At 46.3% G+C, this 20,880-nt stretch overlaps 1 protein-coding gene and 1 pseudogene across 1 annotated transcript in view; one reads left to right on the forward strand and one right to left on the reverse strand.

Annotated features, from left to right (window-relative positions):
- Nucleotides 1-9,984: 9,984 nt before the first annotated feature.
- Nucleotides 9,985-20,880, reverse strand: part of LOC136661528 (IgGFc-binding protein-like) — an 80,865-nt gene continuing 69,969 nt past the window's right edge. The window contains exons 38-45 of the mRNA XM_066638814.1: nt 19,838-20,436; nt 17,518-18,082; nt 15,898-16,475; nt 15,191-15,761; nt 14,398-14,597; nt 12,467-12,847; nt 11,284-11,570; nt 9,985-9,994 (exon numbers count right to left, since the gene is read on the reverse strand). Of these exons, the coding sequence (XP_066494911.1) occupies nt 9,985-9,994; nt 11,284-11,570; nt 12,467-12,847; nt 14,398-14,597; nt 15,191-15,761; nt 15,898-16,475; nt 17,518-18,082; nt 19,838-20,436 (3,191 nt within the window). The remainder of the gene's footprint in view (nt 9,995-11,283; nt 11,571-12,466; nt 12,848-14,397; nt 14,598-15,190; nt 15,762-15,897; nt 16,476-17,517; nt 18,083-19,837; nt 20,437-20,880) is intronic.
- Nucleotides 10,130-10,246, forward strand: LOC136661797 (5S ribosomal RNA; annotated as a pseudogene).

Raw genomic sequence — 20,880 nt, forward strand, 5'->3', positions numbered from 1 at the left:
CATGTCCAGCCTTCCCCCTAAACTGCAGAGCAGCATGGCCGCAGAGCTGTCATGGAAAACCCAGGCACCTGCACAAGGTTTACTGCACATGACGAGAGGGCAGGCGCTGTGGTGTTGACAGCATCTCTGGCTCTCCTGCAACTCCATGGTCCATTCAGCCATTGAGCCTGGGCTGGGCTGAACCATGTAGGCAGCAGTGATGTTTGAGTCCTCCAGTTGGTCTCTGTCACCATCACCTCCCTTCGGGCTCCCGCTCAGCTTGGCAACAGCATCACTGAGCATTCTGGGTGGTGACAGCCAGGCCTATGTAGCAACCCTAGTGCTCAACGTAGAGAATCCACTGTATCTGAACTAATCTCTACTCCTTTTACGAAAATCTGCTCTTCTTAGCTTTAAAGCTGCCCTTAACAGCCAGGGATACTCACAGCAACCAGTGGGCGTCCTCCAGTCTGAGAGAGTAACTCCCTCCCTCTGGCAGGCATCTGCATAATTCTTCAATGACTCACCAAGTATGTTTTTGAGGCCATCCTTCAAGCAGAGGTCATAGGCACAGTTGTCCAGAAAGATGTTGGGATCCACCACAGAATGGCACTGGCTGAACGGACCATTTCCCCCTTTGCTGATCAGACCACAGAATGCTTCAGCTTTATACTTAGTGGTATCTTCTTCTGAGCAGTTTTTGCATCCTCCTTGGCAGTCGTCCCGGCAGAACTTGTCCCCATCCTCTACCTTCCAGCTTTGCCCAAATGCCACAGGACTGGGGGCCAAGGCTTTATTAGGGCTGTTGAAATCATCAGCTGGATCTCCATTGTAATTACCACAAAGGCCACACAGGTTCTCTGAGAAGCTGCTGGAGATCTTCACCACCAGGCGGCTGCTCCAATCATAGGAGATCTTCAGTGAAAAGTCCGTCTCTATGAAGACTGAACCCCCACTCTGGTAGAGCCACAGTTTCCCCCCGTGCAAGGAGATGGGCAGCCGGGACCGCTGGTAATTCACCTGCAAAATAAATTAGATGCAACCAAGAGGATAAGAATAACACTCTATGCACTGCAGAAGGAGTTGGGCTTACGACAGGGATACTTGTCACGGCCTGGGTCTAAATCGATGACAACCGGGATTATTTGGATAGGAATTTGCTGAACTTCCCTGAGAACCGTCAATATTGTAATCAAAACCCTTCTGGTTTCTTTTGAAATTCTGTAGAAGAACCGTGGAGTTGGAAGGGACCAACAAGAACTGCCGATATAGCCAGTTCACAATTGAAGCATCCCTGAGGAGTGCGCAAATGAAATGACAGTCCGTTTACAACATTTCAGTGCCATGATGGCCATGGAGACACTACTACTACCACTGTCGATCAGCATCAAATGAGGCACATGCACATTAGATTTCTTTTCTACCTTTCTTTACAGGGGACCCCTGTATCCATGGATATCATATCCACAGTTTCAGGTATCTGTGGATCAGGTCCGTGGCCCCCCAAGTGCCCCTTCCGGAGGTAGGGGAGCTGGGCTTCCATCGCCTCTGGATGGTCTTCCGACACCCGTAGAGGTTGTGTAGGACTGCCCACAGCCACTGTAGGCCTCAGAATGGCCAAAAAGGCAAAAGAACACACACAAAAACTACTTGCAGTCTGCTACTTCTGGAGGGAAACCATATATGATGTTTTTAATGCCTTATAAGGCATTAGGAGGCCCAGGGAAGCCCTTTGGAAAGCAGAAGTACCTTCCCCCCACCCCTTTTGGCCATTCTGAGGCCCACAGTGCAGCCTCTGTGGCCTCAGAAGACCCTCCAGAAGCGAGGGGAGCCCAAGGCAGAATTATATTTCGCTGAAAATATATTTCAGTGCAAAAATTTATTTAGCAATCTGAGCATCATGAGAAAACAGGGACATTATAGTAGTAACACGGAGTAGGGACAGTGGATGCATCAGAACACCTCCCACTCTCACCAAAGAAGCATGGGAGATGTGGATCTCAGGGTGACCCTGGAGACGGGAGGGATAGTTTTCAGTGCAGCCTTATGGAAAACTATCGCCACCTGCTAACATAAGGAATGCATCTGGAATTAGATTCAGAGGCGACAACGCCCTGGAAAGGAAGTTTGGAAAAGTGAATGAGGCTGAAATTCTATGCACACTTTCCTGAGAGTAAGGCCCACTGAAGACAATGGGGCTTATTTCTGAGTAGACAAGCATAGGGTCGTGCTCCGAGAGGTTAGAAGAGGTTGGTCTTTCAGACTTACCCTCACAAGGCCTGTCTCATGACTGACCACAGTAATGGTGATTTGATACACTCTGATTGTCACGGAAGCAACAGAAGAGACACGCATGTTGCCTCCCCTGTTCTCATTCTTGGCCTCGATGCTGAAAGAAGGCAGAGTTGTATCCGGACCGCAAGTCTTGGCGATGGTGTAGGTGCAGGTGCCCATGAAGTCAAAGTTCCTCCCGTCGAAGGTGTGATAATGAGGGTCTCCTTGGGCCCAGCAGGTGGCTTCTGACTCCGGCACACACACCGGCTGATCCCCTTTGATCTCACACTTTTCCATCTTCCTGCACTGGATCCGACTGCATTTGCCTGGCATGGAACAATTCCGGTGTTCAGAGCAGAAGCTACAAGGGCCCAAGACCCGTGAAAGGTTCCTGTTAGAAGAAACTAGACCAGCCCAAAACTGACTTTCTGTATGGAAAGACTGAATCACCCCAAATGTTGCAGGTTTACAAAGTACAACTTAAGTACAAATCAACCTATTTAAAGAAAAAAAAATCTGTCTTCCTTGCAAATCCTTGGAGAGCTGTTAGTGGGAAGAGGGGTATCCGAGGAGAGGGCATAGGACCCTAGTGCAGCCATGGTCAACTGATAAGACCTGCGTGCATGGCAGTGACAGGTAAATAAATGGTTGTGTATAAGAACATAAGAACAGCCCCACTGGATCAGGCCATAGGCCCATCTAGTCCAGCTTCCTGTATCTCACAGTGGCCCACCAAATGCCCCAGGGAGCACACCAGATCACAAGAGACCTCATCCTGGTGCCCTCCCTTGCATCTGGCATTCTGACATAGCCCATTTCTAAAATCAGGAGGTTGCGCATACACATCATGGCTTGTACCCCGTAATGGATTTTTCCTCCAGAAACTTGTCCAATCCCCTTTTAAAGGCATCCAGGCCAGTCGCCATCACCACATCCTGTGGCAAAGAGTTCCACAGACCAACCACACAGTGTCTGTAAGAGTTTTGTATGAGAGTAACATGAATTGGTATTCGCACACACCAGGGAGCAAGTCCCATTGAACGCAATGGGATTTACTCCTGCATAGACATGAACAGGAATTGGCTGTGAACTCATAAAGCACTAGAATCATATTATTAAAGTCTTGGAAATTATAGAATATTTTCTGCTTAGATTTCCTTTCGCACTATGTATACTGCAGAATAACAAAATCCTCTAAATCAGTGTTTCTCAGACAGTGGGTCGGGACCCAATAGGTGGGCCGTGAGCCCATTTCAGATGGGTCCCCATTCATTCCAATATTTTATTTTGAATATGTTAGACTTGATGCTTCCATGGGATGTGACTGCATTTGGGGAAAAGTTACAGACCTGTACTTTTCACAAGCTACTATGTATATTCTAACAATGATAGTCAATGGGACTTACTCCTGGGTGAGTGTGGGTAGGATTGCAGCCTAGGATAGTTAAAAATTTCCCTGCTTGATGATGTCACTTCCAGTCATGACATCACTTCCGGTGGGTGCTGATAGATTTTCATTCTAAAAAGTGGGTGTTGGTGCTAAAAGTGTGAGAATCACTACTCTGAATATATCTCTAGGTGTGAAAGGAATCAATTCCCATAAATAGGGTTCTTGGCATCTATTATTAAAATGTGCTTAATGATGTAGCAAATTTGAAGCTGTGGAGCCCATTATGACACTACATACCCCTACGACTTTATGGGGGGGGGGGAAATCTACATTTCTACATTCATGTGTTTTCTTGTTCTGCCGCATATTTGTACATGGAGACTTCCTATATCTCATTTAAAACTTATCTCACTTCATCCTAAACTCTTTAAGTGGGTGGTAATCATTTTAAAACAATGGGCAAAGCTTGAAAAATTAAATAAATCCCAATTAGAGCACAGCCACAGAGTGTTCCCAACCATGCAGAAAAAAAAACACGGTGTGGGGGTGGGTGGGAATGGGTTGCAGTGCCACCCCCGAAGCGCTCAAGCATCTGGCATCCAGGGCATTTGCACCCTTGCCCCCCTGTGGGTACACCACTGTAGGATGGGTCCCAGTGTTCCATTCCTCCTTGGCTGGACCCCTCTGTATGTTGTAGTTCAACTATTGTCACTGCAAAACATCCTAGAAACAGTACAGAAAATAAATGAGTATACTTACGAGAAGAGCAAGTTGCCACAGAGCCATAGCCATCATATTGTGAGACTCCAAAACTTAAGAGCCCAAAAGGGATGCTGGGGTGCTCTAGGGAAAAGGCACTGTTTTCTGCACCCAAACTTCGTTGCACCCAATAATATTGGGTGCCAGGGACCAGGCGCCATGGGAGGTAACCCATGGCTGTCTTTTGCAGTGTGATTTTGTTCAGTTCTGAGGCTTTGGCGATGAGGAGGGCATAATTGTCAAACTGCTTCATTCCATCGATGTGGTACGAAGTGCAATAGCTTGTTACGGCTGGAATATTAATCAGGAACGGGTCATAAGCTGCACTTCCTTTCGTGGCACCATCAAAGAAGAAAAGAACTTGGATTCCGGCATTGGCAGAAATGAACAGCGGCTGAGAGTCCTGCATGCCCAACTGGATAACTTGCCCAGCGACCACGTCACGGGTGCCAGATGGCTCTTTGATGGACGTGTTCTGGGAGGCGATGACGTAGACGGCGTCAAATTTACTTTGGAAGGGCAGAGGGGGAGCAATGAAGGAGGTGCCCCAGCTGGATGCTGGCAGGAGCTGTTCCACAACATGGTTGCAGCTTGTGACTCTATATGCGCAGCTGTGTCCACTCAAGACAGCCACCGGTTCCTTCGATTCAACTTTGGTGCCGGATAAATCGTCCCTGCTTTGCAGCTGGACTGCTTGGAAAGCCTTGAGGTCCACAACCAGTTTGCTCCCTGGAGGATAAACCTGACCTTTGAATGTCACACGCTCTTTCAGGTCGATTGTGACTCTGGTGGGATTTTGATAGGCGACCACAGCAAATTCCTTGAACGTGTCTGCCCAATCTCCTGGTGGAGTCACCGCATAGTATAACGTGCCCAGTTGGTCTGCAGGGTACACTACTGTGGCACCCGTGGTTTGATATTTATTGTTGCGGGCGAAGACAGAGATCTCTTTGTCAGCTTGAACTCGCATGGTCCCCTCAAAGAGGTTGCTTCCTACCATCTCGATGGCGGTTGAGAGCCGAACTGAGATCGTTTGTCCTTCATTGACAGAAATGGTTTTCTGGAATCTCGGCTTGCTCACGCTCACTGTGACGGTGGTCGCCGGATGGTATCCGGTGATCAGGACCTCAAATTTGGGGCAGGGTTGTGTTTTCCAGCTGTTGCATAGGAAGGCAGTAACAAAGTCCTTCCCAAGAGAACCTGCTACACAAGGGCCTGAAGTAAAGAAAGAAGTACTGTTAGATACTAATGGATTTGTTGAGGGATTTCAGAAATGAAATGAAGCAACAGGTTAGAAAATTATCTGAACAAATGAAGCAAATAAACTCCTCCCTGAAAAGCAGGCAGGAACAGACTACACATAACAGACAAGAAAAAAGAATGGAACAAATGTCGGATGAAACTAAAGAAGTGGAGATTTTTGAAATCAGACAGGAGATGGAACAAGCAACCATTATTATCAGAATTAAGAATTCTAAGGAAGAAAAAAGAGGGAACTTTCAGAGAGCATGCCGTCTCAAGAAGAGGAAGAACTTTTGGATTAAGTCCAAAAAGAATAGAATGAAGAAAAAGAAAGAAGAAGAGAGTGGGATTAAGAAATTTAAGAGAGTTAAGAAGAAAAAGAAGTGGAAGGAGCAGTAGGAGGAGCAAGAAGGAAAACACCAATAAGACAGAGAACAAAGAAATTACTAAGACAGTAATTGAAAATGGCTGAACAAGTAGAATTTTTTTCTTGTAGATATTAATGGACTGAATTTTTTTTTTTAGAATTGAAGAGTATTCCATTAATTATATCGAACCAAAGTAGATGTAAATGAAAACAAACTTGGAATACAAATATTGCGAAAATTAAAGTGGTATTAAGATAACTATAAGGGTTATTTTTTAAAAGAGAAATTATATAAAATATTTTATAGATCGTATTTAATTCCAGAGAAAATAGTAAAAATGTACCCTGGGTCATCAAACAAATGTTGGATAAGTAAACAACTGAGGGAACTTTTTATTATATGTGGTTGATATGCAAAAAAGCAAAGAAATATTGGAAAATGATTTATAAACTGTTATAAGAGATATTGAAGTGTGTATTACCATTCGAACTGGAAACATTCCTCTTAAATGCGACATCAGAAATTAAGAATCAGATAAGAAATATTTTATTTTAAATATTAGTTTAGTGGCAAGAAGATATAAGTTAAATTTGAAGCCTTTTTATGATTGGATAGATAATTCTAGATAAAGAATATTGATTGCTTAGTTAAATTATTAATCACTAGACTAACAAATATGATTACTTTTGTATTGATGAACAATTTTGTTTTTAGACATTATTAATTTTTTGTTTCTTTTGGGCTAATGTATGTTGTAATCAATGGCCAATACCCTCATGTGTAACCTGTGTAGTCCCAGCCCTAAGTCTAACCTATTTACCTTACCTGTATCTGTAATAAATAAATAAACCCTCATGTGTAACCTATGTAGTCCCAGCCCTAAGTCTAACCTATTTACCTTACCTATATCTGTAATAAATAAATAAACTCCTTTGGAAAAAAAAAAGGAAAATGTGGTTAGGATTGCAGCCTAACTTAAATAATTTGCTTCCACTGAATGTGGTGACAATCACTGGATTAGATACATCTTAGAAAGAAATAGATGCACTTATGATGGAGCCTAGGTTTTTCAATGGCTATTAGCTAACAGAGCTGGCCCATTCATGAGACCAAATGAAGCAAATTGGCAGCAGGTTGGTGGGGGATACTTATTTTTGTGTGGTTACTTGCCTCCCTGGCTGTTCCTTCTCCTTCCGCTCCGTGGATTGGAATGGAGAAGGGGATAGAGAGGAATAGGAGGGGAGGAGGGGATTTATGGAGGAAAAATTCAGCACAGGTCACAAGTCATAATGACTGAATACAACCTCCAGGTTTTATAGGCAGTCTATCTCTGAAAGCCAGATGCAAGAGAGTGGCAACAAGACGCAGATATCTTGGGGGGGGGGGGGAGTGGAGCCAACACTCAGCGAAGTAGCAATGAACCTCAGAGGGCTCCCGGGGGGACTGCTAAATAGATGTGTTTTTCATGTGCCTCAACAACTGAGGCATGCTTCGTTGCCAAGAAGATGGTACGAAGAGCTGAGAGCTTGAACAGGGGAGTCTTTTGAAACAGGCAATTTCAAAGATTTCTCCCCATTTGCTCCTTGCTGAATCACATCTATCCCGGACGCCATCCTGGAGACGATCTGGAAAGCTGGGAAACTCCCCTCCCACGGCCTAGATACAACAACATATGTATTTTGAAGGGGAAACAGAGTTTAGTCAGGCTTGGGAATGGAGGTAAGGCTTCCACAGAACTGGGAAAGTAAACTGATGTTATATGTTTGCACATGAAAATCAACCTTGCCACAATCAGTTATGGATAAAAACAGAATCACAGCATTGATAAAATATGACTTGCATTAAAGTTGGAGCTATCCTAAGCCTGAACATATATTCTAAAGCCGCAGGGGCGGCGGCGGGGGGGGGTGTTCTGGTGTGCACACCAGCTGCAAACACTTCTCTACATCTCTGAACCCTACCGGAGCTATTTAACTTCCTTGCGATCCACTGTAGCTGTTGGAGGTTTAATGCAGCCTGTAGCTGCTGAACCGGTTTGCTAGAAGCCTCCTCTCCCGCCACGTGGCCACCGTAGTCTCACGGCACACTTGAGAAAGCACTGAAATTTTCAGGGCACGCCACCACTTTTTTTGACAATTGACAAGGCGCACCGCTCTGCCAGCAGGGGGCTCACATCCCCAATGCCCCTACTAATAAATTACCATCCCTTATACTCCCGCAGCCTGCCTTTGGACCATTCACGGCACCCCAAAGTGCCACAGCACACCAGTTGAAAATTACCGTCCTAGATTCTTAAGACTCCCATATCTCAGCTCACCCTCAAAACTGTCATGAGGAGGTGACGGTCAATTTTGTCACCTCCTCGTCCTCCAAACCCTATGCCTGCCTCTCTCTATACCTCTCTGAATATTTTCCAGTTAGCATCTGTTACCCTATGACAAGAGATGGACCAATTACCCTTGAGAAAGTGTTCCGTGGATGAGTGACACATTTGCTTGCATGTGTATGAGCTACCAGGGGCTTGCCAGAGAGGACGACCCAGTCCAGCCTTCTGGTATTTGTATTTAGACTGATATCAAGAGACCTCATGTCCCACAGGCCATAATGCACCCTTCCTTCTCCTTGTAAGGATTTTCTCCTTTATATGTAGCCTCTGCTTGCTTTGGGTGTTTAAATTCACACACACACACACACACACACACACACACACACACACACACACACACACACACACCCATTGTTATCCCCATAATAAAAGTTATCTGTTATTACATCTTTAACCTGGCTTCCCTTCTCCTTTCCGGTCATTCCACTGAGTTGTACCTGCACTTCCTGCTTTGTTCTGGAAGTCCTGCACTTCTGGCTTTAAGAGGGGGAACATAATAAGAAGGGGATGAGCTGCTTCTTGTTCAGGCAAGTGGGAAGCTGATCACTGCGGCTTGTGTCAATGGCAGTCAGGAGAGAGAGGCAGCAACAGATTTGGGGTGAAGCACAGCCTGAATTCGCTGCCCCCTCAAACCTCTCACTACCTGCTATGGATGCAATGCGCTTCACCTTGCCTCACAGTTGGGCTGACAGCAGACATGGAAACAAAGTTCTGTGAAATATGGTTTTAAAAGCTTGGCATGTTTAGCCAGGATGATCGCTATAAATTTCTGAAGGGCTGTCATGCTGACGAAGGAGAGAATGTGGCTCCAGAGAGCAAGACTAGAAGCGATCAGTTGCAATTATGAGGAAGTAGATCTAGGCTAGACATGAGGAAGAATTCCTAACTGTAGGGGCTACCTGGCACTGATCATGCAAGTAGTGGACTCTGCCTCCGAGTAGGTTTTAAAGCAGATGCTGGATGATCATGAACCAGGGGAGCTGCAGCAGTATTCCCCACTCTCCCCCCAAATACTGGGTCGAGCTAGATGGCCTCCAAGATAGCTTCCAACTATGACTATAGATTCTGTGACTCTATGACCAGTGCCAGACATCAAATCAAACATTCAGAATGGCTGTAGCCAAATACCCTTGCTGTGCTGGCTAAGGGCAATATGCATCTTGGAAGCGGGGTGGGGAGGGTGAAGGGAAGTCATCAGCTGGGCTGGTCTTCATTAAATGACACTATTGGCCTCAAATACTCAACGGCCCTGAAATCCAAAACATTCTCCATATTGTTTTCTTCAGATTTTTCCTCGGGTGTAACTCTCTGAGGAACCTACCCTCTCCTCCCCTCCCCCATCCTACACATCATTGGAGACAAAATCATGAGGTGATGGGAAGAGCTTTATTTAAAGAATTTATTGATCCTTAGGGGGAAATAAGTTACCATCATTCCATCAGTAAGTACATTCAGTGGGGACGGAGCTGCGTTTAGTATGGCATTAGGGGATGCTGTATTTAGAAGCAAAGCATTCCAGAGCTTAGTTGTGGACGGTTTCTAGTGGTGGGTAGTTCTAGAAGATTCCACCAGGCCTCAGATGGCTTTTAGTCATCACTGGAAAACAGAAGGAAGAAAGGATTATGAGCTTGTTCGTGAGGCAGTGAGAATCCTTTTTTCCAGAAGTGCTTTTAAAGCATAATGCCTCACAGATGAAAGATAATCACTTACTTTCAGAACATGAACAATTTGTTCCTCAACTGTTACCCTGCACATGCCTGATCTCGTCTGATCTCGGAAGCTAAGCAGGGTCAGGCCTGGTTAGTACTTGGATGGGAGACCGCCTGGGAATACCGGGTGCTGTAGGCTTATACAATAGTCTTCCCAGACTGAAAGTTGCCAAGCAACCAACTAGGTTTTCCCGGGTGCTGGCCTTAAAAAATGACCAACACATCATGTTTTTTGTTACTGGACAATCTGACTCCTATTAAGATGTACCATAAGAACAGCCCCGCTGGATCAGGCCATAGGCCCATCTAGTCCAGCTTCCTGTATCTCACAATGACCTACCAAATGCCCCAACCAAGCCCTCCAGTCCACTGGGAGTATACTAGATACTTTCCTTTTTGTGGTCGGCAACACCGATTGCCAAATGGAAACAGTTAGCGCCCATATTTTCCTATTCTTCATCTCACTATGATTTCATTTATTACTTCACATTGAGGGGTCCATAACTATGAGGTTTCTAAGGTTTGTTAACTGCGATTCTGCAAATAATCGATGAGGTTTAAGTTGCAATTTCATAAAAGAGTTTCATTATTTTTCATGTCCAGCATATGTGTATTCATTGAAATTTGCAATACAGGAATTCGTAATTAAAAAAAAAAAAAAGAACTGTATATGCTGCAGATTTTTCAAAGCCACCCTGCACATGCCTGATCTCGTCTGATCTTGGAAGCTAAGCAGGGTCAGGCCTGGTTAGCACTTGAATGGGAGACCGCCTGGGAATACCGGGTGCTGTAGGCTTATACCATAGTCTTTCGAGACTGAAGGTTGCCAATCATCTCCCTATACTGAACACTATCTCCTGATCTTGTCTTATCTCAGAAGCTAAGCAGGGTCAGGCCTAGTTAGTACTTGGATGGGAGACCGCCTGGGAATACTGGGTGCTGTAGGCTTATACCATAGTCTTTCGAGACTGAAGGTTGCCAACCATTTAATTCAGCACCTCAAAATTAGACATTCTATTTGACCAACGTTAAAAAAAAATTCAATTTGTTGTATAGTGTATTCAGTCCTCTCTACCACATGTATTTATTCAGTTAGCTTTAAAATTTTGATACCAGCTGACTGAATGCTACTAGCTCTCCTATTTTTTTGCACCCTCTTTAGGTAAGCCCACTCACCAGCCAGAGAAGTCCTTGGCCTTCCAGGTGTCAAGAACTTCAGCGATGCTTCCTGCTACCATCCCATTGGGCAGCTTCAGATCATCATCTGAATTCCCATTGAAGTTCCCACAGGAGGCACACAGTTTTCCTTCCAGGCTTGCGCTGACCTGCACCTTCACTTCCCCACAGGCTCTGAGGTGCACTTGCACTTGGGAGCCCAAATGAATTACAACACCATCTGCGGAGATGCTTATAGACACGTTTTCAGAGGCTTGCGCTGGGAGCTGCACTTGGTTCCCATTTACCTGAAATGGAAAAAGGAAAAGCGTTGAGTTGGTGTTGTGTCGAGCAGTGCTTCCCAAAGTGTGGGTCATGACCCACTGGTGGGTTGCGAGCCCTCCGGCCCGACCTTGTTCTGGTTTGGCACCAATTCCCAAGCCATTCCAGGAACCCCATTACTTATGGGAGCCTCCAAAGGCCTCTCCCAGCCTGGCAACCCGCTCTACAGGCCTCTGCAGGCTCCCAGAAACCACTTCTGGTTTGCTTCTGAAGGCTTATGGAGACTTCTGAAGGCCATTCTGAGGCTCTCAGAGGCTTATACAGTAGGTCACTAGGCCATAATTAGGACTACAGTAAGTCATCTGGGAAAACAATCTGTCATTTCCTTTACATGCATTCAGTAGTATCTTTGGCATGCATGGAACACCCTTGGTGTTGCGTGTTGGTTCTTTAAAAGGCTATCCCAGATGGCCTCGGGGTGAGGCAGGTCATGTGAGAAACCAGAGGAGACATCTGTTTTTGCAGCAGAGGTCCTGTGCATGGGTTGAACCTGTATGCTGTCCTCAGGGTCAGGCCCAGATGGCTCAGGCAGAGCCAGTCCTCACATAAGTTGTTTTATCTACTAGATTTTTCTAGCGTGGGCCATTCCATTGAGTGATAATAAATGCTTGAGACATTCTAGTTTAGCCTGCTGCTCTCATGTCATTTCATCGTTCTTCTGTAGCATACTTGGCACATTGCAAATAATAAATGACTAGTAATTAATAGTAAGGCCAGCACAGAGGGCAAGTATCCCCAATAGGTAGAGCAGCGCTGGCATAACTGTCGGTATGAGGGGGTGAGGGATGACGAATACCCTACAAATCATTAGATCAAGCTCCCTTCAACCACCTACGCCCTCCAGATTGACTAAGGCCCTTACCCATGTTTCCTGGTCCTTCTTCACAGTGATAAAAGTTCCTTGGAAGAATATATGCAGTGTTGACACGGCTGCCAAGTCCAAGTTGCGGCATTCCTGGACAACAGCTATGATTCTGAACCAGAAAGGGTCATCCTTGTCGCAGAGAGAAGCCACCTCGTACGCCCCATTGTGGAGAACTTGCCCAGATGCACCGTCAAAGGAGATTAACCGCGCTCCAGGAGCGAGTGAGCACTCCCCATCCTGCCCTTTGCAACCACGCACTCCGTCGTGGAGGGCGCATACGTCTCCTACCCGACAGCTGCTATCCTCGCAGGTGAGCAAATTGAAGGCGTGGCAAGTGCAGTTCTTCAGGCAGTCATCTAGGATGACGTTTGAACCAGACTGTTTGATAGCAAAAAGAAGAAGAAGACCCAATAAATACTACATATAAAAGTTGGTTATATCAGCAGTTCTCACTCATTGAGCACTGGGACCCATTTTTTAGAATGAGGATCCGTCAGGGCCCACCTGAGGAGGTTGCCTCAGGCAGCAGACTGGTAGGGATAGGTAGACTGGTAGGTACCTATTGGTAGGCGGCTTCGGCGGCTACACTAGTTGCCGGTTCTGTTCCGGGCCCAATTTCAAGGTGCTAGTTTTGACTTTTAAAGCCCTGTACAACTCGAGTCCGGGGTATTTGAGGGACCGCCTCCTTCCTTACAATCCTGCCCGTACTCTTAGATCATCTGGGGGGGCCCTTTTGACTGTGCCGCCACCAAGAGATGTGAGAGGGACGGTGGCCAGGAAGAGGGCCTTCTCAGTGGTGGCCCCTGAACTTTGGAATACCCTCCCCTTAGAATTGAGAACTGCTCCCTCGTTGCTAGTATTTCGGCATGGACTGAAGACCTTTTTATTTCAAAAAGCTTTTAATTGTTGACAGGCTGGCTGGCTTTTCTTTCTCCTTTATATTAGAATCCACGGGGTTTGTTTTAGTTTTTTTAATTATTTGAAAATTGTTTTTATCATTGTTTTTAATTGTTAATTTTGTATTAATTTAATTAGTTAATTGTTGTAGGCTGCCTTGTGTGCCCATGGGGCAAAAAGGCAGGATATATAATAATAATAATAATAATAATAATAATAATAATAATAATAATAATAATAATAATAATAATAATAATACTGGTAGGTAGATAATTGCTATCTACCTACATGCCACTACTGCTCCTCTTTCTCCATTCCTTGGATTGGAAAAGGGACAGAGAGAATGAAGAAATGTAGAGGGGAGGAGAGTGATGAGCTAGAACAGGGGTGCCCAAACCCCGGCCCGGGGGCCACTTGCGGCCCTTGCGGCCTCTCAATGCGGCCCTCAGGGAGTCCCCAGTCTCCAATGAGCCTCTGGCCCTCCGGAGATTTGTTGAAGCCAGCACTGGCCCAATGCAACTACTCTCAGCGTGAGGGCAACTGTTTGACCTCTTGTGTGAGCTGTGGGATGAGGGCTCCCTCCACTGCTTGCTCTTTCACTCTGTGATGCAGCAGTGGCAGCAAAGGAAAGGCCAGTCTTGCTTTGTGCAAGGCCTTTTATAGGCCTTGAGCTATTGCAAGACCTTCATTCATTCATATAAGTTCATCTTTAATATATTCATTTATGAAAACTTATGTAAATTTATTCAAATTTTCAATGTAAATCAATTCTTTTTTTTCCCCGGCCCCCGACTCGGTGTCAGAGAGCTGATGTGGCCCTCCTGCCAAAAACTTAGGACACCCCTGAGCTAGAACATTGGAAAGTGGGACAGGCAGAGGCTGGCAGGTAAGGGGGCAGCACTTGGCATGCTGCCTTAGGCCTCAAGATGTCTTGGGCTGGCCCTGCTCTAGAGCCTACAGTTGCCGTAATTCCAGTTAGGTCACTTGGGTTGCAGGCATTCTCAATCCAGTCACATGACTGCGTTCCTTACTTGGATGTACCGCCCATCACGCAGGCAGCCACAGTTTTCCATTGCCACACATCTGTTGCCATCAAAGAGGTAGCCGCTGTCGCACTGGCAGCCTTCAAAGCATTGTGTTGTGCACTGAGCCGGAGTGGACAAGCTGGCGCAGGTCAAATCACAAGTCCATGTGCACGGCTCGTAATGGCTGTTGGATGGGCAGGTGAGAGCTGGAAAGAAAGTGAGGATCAGTAGGGCTGGTACGGAGCATGTACCGTAGCGTTTTGACGTTTTAAGAAAACATTACACCCACTTTTTTTGAGCATAGGGCACATCCATGATGAGAGCACGGCCCCCTCCCCATGGAACAAGGGCTTTGTTAGATGTGCCTCTAAATTCCTAAGGTGGCCTGATAGGTAGGTTGTTGCTTTTTTAAATAGCACCCCAGAGGGACCACAGAATACAATGAAACCAAAGGAAGAAGTTTGCAGGACTTCAAAGCTAATGCCCCTGCCATGCTTTCATTCCACTCTCTCACATCTACAACTCCTGCATACTATTTTTAACAGACAACAAACACTCCCAGTTGTCTTTCAATACTAAAATAGCAGAGGGATGATCTGCTGGGATCAAAAATGTGGCATGGGCAAAAATCCCAGAATTCCCTCTGCAGTGATTCTGCTTTGTTTCAAGACCATTCCCCAAGCTGCCATTTAAAACACACACATACCCACAAACAATCCACTAGAGTCTAGACCACATAGTACAATGAGTGCAGCACATAAATCAACTCTAAGAGATAGAAGATGTTGGGAAAACTTACGGCAGAAACCGTTGGATCGCCAGGGTTTTATGGTTGCTCCAACAGCCTGGCAGGCAGCCACATATGCTTGAATGCTCCTACAGAGGGTCTCTCCAGCACCATTGGCCACACACATGTCATGCAGACAGTTGCTGAAGTAAGCTGCAGGGTCGACTAAGGCGTGACAGGCTTTGAATGGACCTGATGCGGCTTGGATCATTCCACAGGAACTCTCTGGTCTGTACGATGCGGTCTGGGATGCGTCGCAGACGGGACACTTGTCGCCACAGCCATCAGAGCAAATGGCGCTGTTGACGGACACCTTCCAAGAAGCTCCGAACTCTTCTGCATTCTGGGTGGGTTTCCCATCGGGCAGCGTGAAGTCGTCAGAACTATCACCATTGAAATTGCCACACAGGCCATTCACTTGTCCCTGATAGGTGCTGGGTACAGACACAAGCACGTAAGAGGAGGAATCATAAAGGACTTTGAGGCCAAAGTCAGTTTGGACAATGATATTGTTGCCTTCCTGGTTGGCCCAGAGCTCCCCATCGTTGATACGCATCGGCAGTGTATAGATTTCTCCATCCACCTGAATTAAAAACAAACAACATGACTACGTATGCTGCTGGTTCCTGATAGTATGTATATGTTTAAAAGAGGCAGAGATAACCTCATCATAAGCCACACACTTCTCCAAAGAGATTAGACTCAGAAAAGGACCTCACCTTGACCTCCCACTTTGTTGCCTTCTCCATGACAACAGTGTATCCATGGACAGATACCACAACTCTCTTGGTCAGGGAGCCCTCGTTCTCCACCAGCACAGAGATGTTGGTTAGCTGAGAATCTGATTTGTAGAGTTGAGCTAAAGTGTAAATGCAGGTACCCTGGAAGTCATAGGCTCTTCTGTCAAAAGTCAAGTAGTGAGAACCTCCAGCCACACTGCATTGGCCAAAGCTTGCAGGATAGCAGCCTTGGATCCCGTTCTCTGCTCGACATTCTTCATAAGCCCCACATGAAATGTTCTGGCATTCAACAACTCCATTGGCTGCACAGTAGCATCTCTCCTGGCAGGAAGCACTGGGGTAGAAAACCTCCCCCTTCTTGTAGTATCTGTCCTGGTACACACAACCACAGTCCCCAATGGGAACACACTGATCACCGCTTAGGAGGAACCCGGCATTGCAGTAGCAGCCTTCTTTGCAAGACACCTCGCAGCCACTGGGAGCTGCAAGACCACGGCAGGTGACAGGGCAGCTGTTCCCACAGAGTTCGTAGTGAGAGTTGCGAGGGCAGGTGGCACCTGGAGGAGAGGACAACACAGAACGTGTAGGTAACGTAGCTGTTGTTTGAGGAATAGAAGCAGTTTAGGGGGACACTGGGATTAGAATAAGTCTGCACTGCTCTGTTGGTGAGTCTGTTCATGGAATGACCCCTGCTGGATCGTTATCTCACTCAAAGGAACTCTGCAAAAGTTAACCTATCGATTGATGAGTTTACTTAAGAACAAAATAAAACATGACAGTATCTCAGTCCATCTGATTTTCCTCTAACGTAGGGGTGCCCAAACCCTGGCCCTGGGGCCACTTGCGGCCCTCGAGGACTCGCAATCTGGTCCATGGGAAGCCCCCACTCTCCAATGAGCCTCTTGGACTTCTGGAGACTTGCTGGAGCCCATGCTGGTCCGACGCAACTGCTCTCAGCATGACTGTTTGACCTCTTGCGTCAGCTGCGGGATGAGGGCTTCCTCCGCTGCTTGCTGTTTCACAACTGTGATGCAGAAGCGGCAGCAAAGGAAAGGCTGGCCTTGCTTTGTGCAAGGCCTTTTATAGGCCTTGAGCTATCGCAAGACCTTCATTCATTCATATGTGTTCCATCTCTAATATATTCACTTACGTAAATTTATTCAGATTTGAAATGTAAATTAATTCTATTTTTCTCCGGCCCTTGACACAGTGTCAGAGAGATGATGTGGCCCTCCTGCCAAAAAGTTTGGACACTCCTGCACTAGCAGGATCTTCAGTTTACTGGGAAAAAAAATACACCCTTGAAATGTCCAGATGAACTAAGAAAGAAACCCTCCTTGTTAGGAGTTTTTTTAAACAGTGACCAGCAAATCTAAAAAGATTTTTGCTGTGATGATTTGCAGCATATTTGAAAAATCTGTTTAATGCCGAAAAATATTTGGGAATAAAACCTTCAGGCAAAACTTCTAATTTCAAAAAAGGACGGATTTCAAGGTGTTGTCGCTTTTTCGCTTCCTGTCTGTTTAAATACTGACATGCCCTCGCCCAGCAAGTCCCTTGCAAAATTGCGCTCAGGTAGATTCAAGAAGTGACACTTACTACAAAAAGAATCTGATCTCCACTCTTCAATCTGAACGCCCAGCGCCTGGCAGGCTGCAACATAAATGCTGATGGCATTGCACAGAGCGTCCTGTTGGCCGTTGTACTGGCAAGTGTCAAAGACGCAATCGCTGAAGTAGGGCGCCACGTCAATGGTCCCATGGCATTGTTTGAATGGCCCGTCCTTTTTGGTGAGGATCCCACAGTACTCGTCACCCCGGTAGATTTGATTCTGTGCCTCCTCACATAGCGGGCAATTTTCAGAGCAACCTGGTGAACACCCAGGGACCTCTGCCACCTTCCAGCTCCCAGCAAACTGGGCTACACTGGTTGCTTGGCTGCCATTCTTCAAGGCTAGGTCATCGTTGGGGTTTTGGTTGTTGTTGCCACAAAGGCCACAAACGGCCCTGGCGTATGTGTTGGGTACAGTGACCCTGGCATAGCTTTTCCAGTCAAAGGTCACAGTTAGGCCAAAATTGGTCTTGATGACGCCATTGTTCCCACTGATGTAAACCCTGATCTTGTCTTCGTGGTCAAAAGGCAGGTTCACAAAGATGCCATTTACCTGAATGAGATGCAAGAGAGATTGGTCACCATCCCGCCATGGAAGAAAATATAGGTGGGGATCTATATACTTGAGGTTCCTTTTTGCATATATAGTACTTGTAAAATATTTCTTTACTCTGCGTGTGGTTGGTCTATGGAACTCCTTGCCGCAGGATGTGGTGATGGCGACTGGCCTGGACGCCTTCAAAAGGGGATTGGACAAGTTTCTGGAGGAAAAATCCATTACAGGGTACAAGCCATGAAGTGTATGCGCAACCTCGTGATTTTAGAAATGGACTATGTCAGAATGCCAGAAGCAAGGGAGGGCACCAGGATAAGGTCTCTTGTTATCTGCTGTGCTCCCTGGGGCATTTGGTGGGCCGCTGTGAGATACAGGAAGTTGGATTAGATGGGCCTATGGCCTGATCCAGTGGGGCTGTTCTTATGTTCTTATGTTCTTATGTCATACGGTTTATAAAGACCCACCAGTGAGACTGAGCTGAGACATTTAACCATGAAATCCCATGCCTGAGTGTCCACATATAAGGATGGGATCTTGATAAGACTTGGGAAAATATTTGGTGTTCATGAATGCTTTTTAGGATGCCTCATTCTTTTTATATTTTTTATTTTGTGTTTGGAGGTTCTGTAAAGAAATTCTAGAAAGCATAGGGAACAGCCATGGGGATGAGGTTCACTGATAACTTACACAGCAGGTTATTTGGACAGAACCGGATTGTCATAAAAATGTCAGGCCTCTATTATGATGAATGCAGAAAATGCTTTAAATGGGGTGTTCCACTGTAAAGTGGTCCCTTCCCTGTCAAGTTTTGGTTAGAGCAGTGGTTCTCACACATTTAGCACCAGGACTCACTTCTTAGAATGAGACTCTGTCAGGACTCACCAGAAGTGACGTCATGACTGGAAGTGACATCATCAAGCAGGAACATTTTTAACAATCCTAGGCTGCCGTCCTACCCACTCGTACCCAGGAGTAAGTCCAATTTACTATTGTTGTTAAAAGAATATACATAGTATATTACATATACTATCATTGTTAAAAAAAATCTACATAGTAGCTTGTTAAAAGTACAGGTCTGTAATATTTCCCCACATGCAGTCACATACCATGGTAGCATCAAGTCTAAATATATTAAAAATATAATATTGAAATGAACGGGGACCCATCTGAAATTGGCTCACAACCCACCTAGTGGGCCCCGACCCACAGTTTGAGAAACACTGGGTTAGAGGGTAGAAAGCCAGACATGCTTTTCACAATCCATTCCTCTCCTGTCACTCAGAGGTGATCTAAGCAATATCAGGCACCACTTGGCATAGGAGACTGCAGCAAGTTCAGCTTGGAACCGCCTCCCTTAGTAGGAGTTACCTGGATTGGATCCCTGATATTCCTAGATGCCTATAAAGCTTGATCGCTCACCTGAGCAACTAGGAGTCTTTGCTGGCTACAAACCGCTTTATCTCCCTTCAGGAGCTCTGTCTGACCGAACATGCTGACCATCAAACACAAGAATCTTGATCAAAGCACTGAAACATGTTTTGCTTGCTTCCGAACATGCAGGGGTCCATTAATAGGTGGGGTTTCTTTTGTGAGACACTCAGAATCTAAACAGTCTCCCTAGCATACAATAGATGCCAGGCTTCCCTTTTGACAAGAACCCCAAAAGCTACGCTAGTCTCCAAAAGGGTCTGATGGATGGAGTCCTTATTCAATACAAAGGACCCCATCCATCAGTTTTGCCCACGTCCATACCTGCACCCGACGTGGATAATCCTGGCTCAGCACAATGGTTGCATTGTAGACCTCCAACTCCACCACTTTGGTGTAGGACACTTTTTTGTTGCCTCGGTTGTTGTTCTGCACATAGACAGCGAAAGGCCTGAGAGTTGAGTCATTAGAGCACAGCCCAGCCAGCTGGTAGATGCAGGTGCCCATGAAGTCATACTTCCTTCCATCAAAGGTGGTATAGTGAGGGTCGCCAGAGGCGGAGCAGGTGGCGTAGCTCAGAGGGTGACAGTCCCTGATCCCATCGACCACTGTGCACCTCTCGTTGTCTTTACAGCCAGCCTGGTTGCAAACCACTATGCCCAGCTTGGGATCGCACTTGCAGCGAGACTCACAGTTCTCATCAGCCCAAAATTGCTCCCCGGGCTTGTAATAGAAGCCGTTGTAGGTGCAGCCACAGCTCGCTACAGGCACACACTTGTCGCCACTGAGGACAAAGCCATCATTGCACTGGCAGGTTTCCACACATGGCTCTCTGCAGGTATTTGGAGCGGACCGGTCTGCACAGCTGGCTGGGCAGGCATTTCCACAGAACTCGTAGTGGCTGTTCTCCGGGCACGGCACGACTAGGAGGAGGAAAGGGAGAAGCAGAAGTGTTACAGTAGACAACTGATAAAATGTGCTACAACCCGAATTTGAAAAGAGCCCATGATAACATGGTATATACCCTATGAAGGAACATTTCTACAGCTTGCTTGTTGGCATCCTTCAGTCTCGGAAGACTATGGTATTGCGCTCTGAATAGTGGTTCTGGAACAGAGTGTCCTCTCCAGTGCGCGAAGCCTGGGTAAAGTAGGTATGGAGGATAGGCTGTTACCCATGCAGCAAATCCCCCCTCTCCACGTCGCTGAAATGGTCCAGTGCAAAGGCAGAGGCCAATACGGTTGGTTCCAGCGGCGTCGCAGGAGTTGCCAGAACGTGACTGTGTTCAGCCATGAACTGCCTCAGGGACTCCGGCTCCGGATTTTGCCTCGAGGTTGACTCCTGAAGCCTTTTCCATAACTGGATGT

Source organism: Tiliqua scincoides, chromosome 10 (assembly GCF_035046505.1).
Source record: "Tiliqua scincoides isolate rTilSci1 chromosome 10, rTilSci1.hap2, whole genome shotgun sequence".
NCBI classification, from domain to species: Eukaryota; Metazoa; Chordata; class Lepidosauria; order Squamata; family Scincidae; genus Tiliqua; species Tiliqua scincoides.